This window comes from Etheostoma cragini, chromosome 4 (genome assembly GCF_013103735.1).
Source record: "Etheostoma cragini isolate CJK2018 chromosome 4, CSU_Ecrag_1.0, whole genome shotgun sequence".
Classification (NCBI taxonomy): domain Eukaryota; kingdom Metazoa; phylum Chordata; class Actinopteri; order Perciformes; family Percidae; genus Etheostoma; species Etheostoma cragini.
Genome location: NC_048410.1, coordinates 30,285,192 through 30,291,403, shown reverse-complemented (window position 1 = coordinate 30,291,403; position 6,212 = coordinate 30,285,192). Strand labels below are relative to the sequence as shown.

The 6,212-nt window shown below is 44.4% G+C and overlaps 1 protein-coding gene across 1 annotated transcript in view; it reads left to right on the top strand.

Annotated features, from left to right (window-relative positions):
- Positions 1–546: 546 nt before the first annotated feature.
- Positions 547–6,212, top strand: part of mcm2 (minichromosome maintenance complex component 2) — an 11,456-nt gene continuing 5,790 nt past the window's right edge. The window contains exons 1-8 of the mRNA XM_034869766.1: positions 547–757; positions 2,414–2,607; positions 2,708–2,880; positions 3,604–3,734; positions 3,842–3,980; positions 4,266–4,363; positions 4,688–4,809; positions 5,794–6,001. Of these exons, the coding sequence (XP_034725657.1) occupies positions 752–757; positions 2,414–2,607; positions 2,708–2,880; positions 3,604–3,734; positions 3,842–3,980; positions 4,266–4,363; positions 4,688–4,809; positions 5,794–6,001 (1,071 nt within the window). The 5' untranslated portion in view covers positions 547–751. The remainder of the gene's footprint in view (positions 758–2,413; positions 2,608–2,707; positions 2,881–3,603; positions 3,735–3,841; positions 3,981–4,265; positions 4,364–4,687; positions 4,810–5,793; positions 6,002–6,212) is intronic.

Genomic DNA, 6,212 nt, shown 5'->3' with positions numbered 1-6,212 from the left:
CCCTGAAGATGAATCCTTAATGAGGAGCGAAAAACGTTTCAAAAACGTGCTGAAAAACATTTGTATAATAATGCAAAAATACAAGGAAAATAAGCAAATTGATAAATACGAATTTACTAAAAAGTTTCAAAAAAATAATTGAAAGCCATAAACGTCAATAGTATTAGAATTATGTTATACTGCATATCAATGTACTTATTTTTCTCGAATGCATGAATTTATTTCATTTTGTTGTTGTTGAATTGATCATACATTATACAAATCACATGTTATACAGACCCTAATGTTTTTTAATGTTTGTTGGTTAATTATGTATTTTGTACAAAAGGAAAACATTTTGGGACGTGGCCAGCCGTTTCAGGAGGCAGTGAAACACAACGCGGCCCAAATATTCCTAACGTCATAAAACCCGCCCATTCTCCGTTCGGCTCCGGCCCTCAGAAAAGGGTGAGTTTGTTTTATCCCACGGCCTGCACCGCTTTCGCTATCAGGCATCACCTTTTCACTGGCAGAACCCGTGGACAGTTAAAACCACGGTTAAACCGACCCGCGCGTGAACCAAACGCTTTGTATTGTAAGCCCCGCCTCTTTGAAACTGACCGACCAATAAGGATACGAACGTCAGCGGTGGATCTGAATATTCATCACTTTTCGCGGGCTTTGAGTGTCACGTGGGATTTTCGCGCGAAAAGTGACTCCCGGCAGGAAGAAGAAGTTTCCTTACTAGAGGCAGACAGACAGACGCGAAACAATGGCGGTGAGTTATAACGATTAAAAAACAGACTTAAACGTCCATTTGTCGGGTTCATGTTGTTACCGAAGGAGTAAGACGTTCCGTTAAACAGACTAACGTGTGTAGCTTGAGTTTCCCGCTGTAAATACGTCTACGACATTTGTTCCTTTATCCTCATCACAACAGTGACCTGGATGGTTGACGTTACAGCGTCAGCTAGTTTTAACGTTAGCTAGCTATCAAGAGACTGCAGTGAAAACGTGTTCAAAGATTAATCCGAGCTGAATTTTAATAACGTTTTTTAAATGTTGCTAACATGTTCAATAAGCTGTTGTGTGTGTTTGTCCTCCTGCTGGAAAAGCAGCCGTGCCATGTGGCTGCTGAGCTTCTTGTTGCATGGTCAGTTAACGTTAACTAACGTTGCAGATGAAGTGTGTACATTTAGATGTCCGCGGATTAAAGTCAAGTGAGAAATAACAGACATTACTAACAGAAAACCCCAAACCATTGACCAGGTTTCCAGCTAAGTGGTGTTTAACATAGAAACGTAACGTAAAGAGCACCAGCTGCCTTAGCTAGTCGGTGACTATCTAGTTAAATCTCCATCCTGGCCGGTCTATTTGATCGGGTTAGTTTCTTATTGTGAATGAGGCTTTGTTGGGACATGTCCAAAGACAAGGGTCGGACGCTGGAACAACTTGAGACTGACAGTGTGATGTGAATTCAGCCCACAGTTTGTGGTGGTCTCCTATCAGATTACATTAGAGGAGGCCCCCCACCCTGACAGGAGAGGAACCAATATCAGAAGACCTGCATCCTTTACTAAATGGTCCGGTCCAGTCTTTATTGTTCCTTATGGTACATTTGGCTCGCAGCACGGAACAAGCAGGCACACCAAAGCAGACTCATCCTGCCACTTCACATCTTAAAAACTAATTAATATAAGTAATATCTCATGTTTTTAAAAGAGCAGCACACAATAACAATAAGCCACAGTAAGATAATCTAAGGTAAAATGAGCAAATCCGAACAAGTTTAAAAGGTCAAATTAAATGAGTTTATTGCACATACTAAAATTAATGTTTGTTGCTATTCAAATGCTATTCAATGCTATTCAAAAGCTCACTCAAATAAAAAGTAGTTTTCCCTGCGAAGAGTTTCAGAGTGTTATTTAATCACTTATGCAATACGGTTATAATGTCGAGGGCGGGTAGTTTCCACCACTGAACAATAGTTCAATGTCAAGAATGCATCTGCATTTAAAAGATAAAAATTGTGACTTGCAGTTCTTAATGTTCAAAACTTATCTTTTAAACAATATGAATGATTTGGATTTGAGAAGCTAAACGAACGATCGCTGAGCGATAAACTTACTACTAATGGAAATTTAAATTCAGATGAATAGATATTTAAATAATCCTCTTGTTGTAGCAGCTGCCACGTTGCATAAAATCCCCAAATAAATGAGACCAGAACACCTAAGAGGGGGAGGGAAACACTAAGCAATAAGAAAGGATTAATAACTATAATGTAAATATCGGCCAGTATGTGCATTAGTACTTCAAGTCATAATGTTATTTTAATAATGATGATGTCACGTCCGCCTGTTGAAGTGAAGAGTAGTTGGAGTAATGTGTGTGTGTGTGTGTGTGTGTGTGTGTGTGTGTGTGTTGTGGACAGGATTCCTCCGAGTCGTACCACATGGCCACCAGCCCCAGCCGAGCCTCCAGGAGAGGAGACATGACCTCCAGCCCCGGGCGAGACCTGCCCCCCTTTGAGGATGAGTCTGAGGGGCTGCTGGGGGACGGACCCCTGCCCGGAGAGGAGGAGGAAGACGGGGACGGAGAGGAGCTGATCGGGGACGGGATGGAGAGGTGAGGACGGGGGTTGGCTTTGGTCTGAATCTCAAACAGCAGGTTTACGTTGTGTCGGATGTTTTGGGGCTTGCTGATAATGAGTGCTTTCTCCGTCCAGGGATTACCGAGCCATCCCGGCTCTGGACCAGTACGAGGCGGAGGGTTTGGACCTGGACGACGAGGATCTGTCAGAGCTGTCTCCTGGAGCCCGAGCCGCCGCTGAGGAGGCCATGAGGAGGCGGGACAGGGAGCAGGGCGTCAGCCGGCGGCCGGGGAGAGAACTGCTCTACGGTGAGGAGCTGTTTATAAAATACAACAGGAAGTGGGTCATTTTAGTTCTGCCTGTTGATTTGGCCCATTTATCTCCAAATTTTCTAAGTCACAACTCAGTGAAACACAGCCCCAGGGTGACCAATGCCTCGGTGCGGTGCCGACAGTCCCCACCACTGTCTAGTTGTCAGAGCTGCTCCAAGAACCTCCTCACTTCCTCTCTTCTCTAGTCTTGTTCTATGGCTGTACATTAGTCTTCCTTTTTAAAATCATCTTTCAATCACTTCCAGGTCCTGTAGCAAACCAGTAATCGTACAGGCACCCAGAATGCATTTGTGAAATATTACCATCCACACCGCCCCGACTGTGTTGACAGTTTCAGGGGATTTGATTTCTTTATCTATTGCAAATTAACGTTCATAAATTCACTTAGAAATGATTAAAAAAAATAACTGCAGAAGTTGCCGGAGGAACTGCCAATTCAGCACTCTTCAAATGGAGACAATTTGACAAATAAAGGCTAAAAATAATGTTCAAGTTGTAGGCCACAGCACTGTCCCCATGGAAATATGATACATATCTATAAAACTGTAGTTCCATGACAGGTAAAGGGTGGATAAAGGAGTGTTGTCAGTACTTAGAACATAAAGCATCCTACATTAAAAGAAGCCGGCAGGTGTTTTTAAAGGGTCCAGGGTGTCCAAGGGGATCGGGTGAAGAACTTGTTTATTGTGCTGTGTCTAGACAGCGAAGATGAGGATGACGAGCGCCCGGCGGCCCGAAGAAGGCGGTTGGCTGAGCGGGCAGCAGAGGGCGTTGCAGACGGAGAGGAAGAGGAAATGATCGAGAGCATCGAGAACCTGGAGGACATGAAGGTTGTAATACTGCTGCTACAGTCGTGAAAGTTCAGCTGTTTTTTCCTGTCTAACTGGTACTTTTCAGCGGTGGTACGGGCGTCTGACGGTTTTCCCCCCATCTGCAGGGCCACACTGTGAGGGAGTGGGTGTCCATGGCGGCTCCCAGGCTGGAGATCTACAACCGCTTCAAGAACTTCCTGCGGACCCACGTGGACGAGAATGGCCACAACGTCTTCAAGGAGAAGATCAGCGACATGTGCAAAGGTAGTGTGGGTGTGGTCTTGTTGAACTGTATTCTGTATTGTGGGTGTGTGCGTGTGATATATTTCTGAGTTCTGGTTTAAAATGAATGAACTTGTGGCCGGTTAGCTCAGTTGGCACAGCAGGCGCACATATATTGATGTTTATTCCTCGATGCCGCGGGTTCAAGTCCGATCCTGTGGCATTCTGCTGCAGGTCATTCCCCCTCTCTCTTCCCCTTCATGTCTTCCTCTGTACTGTGTAATTAAAGGTCTAAAATGTGTAAAACATCCTCACCTGCCATTCCAGAGAACAAGGAGAGTCTGGTTGTGAACTATGAAGACCTCGCAGCCAGAGAGCATGTTTTGGCCTACTTCCTGCCAGAGGCTCCCACTGAGATGCTCAAAGTAAGTTCAGTCCTGTTGTTTTTAGTGATATTAAAATGTTATTGTATTTTATTCAAAGACACTGTCCCAAAGAAGGATTTATTTTCAGAAATCATATTTTTCTGAGGCCTGGCCTGTGAGAGCCTGCTGTCCATGGATCCTTTTCAATCTTATGGGTCTTTAAATTCAACCTGTGTGTGTGTGTGTGTGTGTGTGTGTGTGTGTGTGTGTGTGTGTGTGTGTGTGTGTGTGTGTGTGTGTGTGTGTGTGTGTGTGTGTGTGTGTGTGTGTGTGTGTGTGTGTGTGTGTGTGTGTGTGTGTGTGTGTGTGTGTGTGTGTGGTCAGGTTTTTGATGAAGCAGCTAAAGAAGTGGTGCTGGCCATGTACCCCAAATACGACCGCATTGCCCACGAGATCCACGTCCGCATCTGCAACCTGCCGTTGGTGGAGGAGATCCGCTCCCTCAGGTAACATTGAACGTCTGTCTTCTTCACATAAACCGCATCCGTCCTGTCAGGGAGGAGGGATGCTTCCTCTTGTTTCTAATCTGATTAGGGTGGGTCATGTTAGGATTTTAATAATATACGCATACCAATTTGATTTGATTACATTAAAAGACACCTTTCATGTTTGTTTGGGTTGCAAACACTTCGTCTTAAGTGCCAAGTCGAAATAAGGTGCCCTGCCACACAAAACAGTTTTTACTTGCATTTTTTTAAGTGTGTGTGTGTGTGTGTGTGTGTTTTATGTGGTGAATGTGAAGATGATAGGCTACCTCCTCTGTCAGCTCTAGCCACTGAAAAGAAATGAGAAATCAGACCAATCACAACAGCTGGTCAGTCTGATCTCATGAATAAAAAAATTAACCTAGCTAGTTGTTAGTCAATCAGAGTCCAGCAGCTTAGCTGGTTGAATATTAATGAGAACTGGCCCAAATGGAGCTGAGTCTTCCTGCAGGCTTTCTATACCACGCTAGAATGGCATGAAACGAGGTAACCACGGGTCCATGGTAGAACTCCAGATATTGAAATACGTGTGGCGGGGCTCCTTTAACTGACTTGGATGTTGACGTCTACGCTACAAGTCTGCAACCTGTAATCACAATAATTTCTAAATGACAGTTTCTACTTTTTACCTGAAATATTTGTGTGTCTGAAGACGCTGGATGTTCTGCAGGTTGTAAAACCCTCTGGGGCAAATTAGTATTTTGGGGTTACATAAATTAAACAGACTTACTATGTGCTTTATACACAAACACTGCATGAATCGTTCTCTACTGCACGCAGTGCAGACGTCACACTCAACATGAGCAGATGGAATGGTAAATAATGCATGACGTGCAGACCTTAAGGTCCACTAACCCGGGTTTGACAAAAGCAGGGAACAGAAGGAAACTAAAAATGAAATCGGGCAACAAATCAAGTCGTCTCTTGTTCTTCTGTCCTCTTCAGGCAGCTCCACCTGAACCAGCTGATCCGGACCAGCGGCGTGGTGAGCAGCTGCACTGGCGTCCTGCCTCAGCTCGGCATGGTCAAGTACAACTGTAACAAGTGTAACTTTGTGCTGGGACCCTTCTTCCAGTCCCAGAACCAGGAGGTGAAGCCGGGGTCTTGTCCCGAGTGTCAGTCCCTGGGCCCCTTTGAGATCAACATGGAGTTGGTGAGAGGCCCTCTGTGTGTGCTCGACACGTTGGACATTGTGTTTGTGTTGATGAAGGACACACACTCATTATCCTAGTTAAATGTCAATCACAGTGTGTAATCACAACCGTTTCAGCATCATGACTTAAAGTGCTCATATTATGCTTTTTGGCTTTATTCCTTGTCTTTTATTGTGTTCTGTCTTTTTTATTTATGTAATATGTTTACAA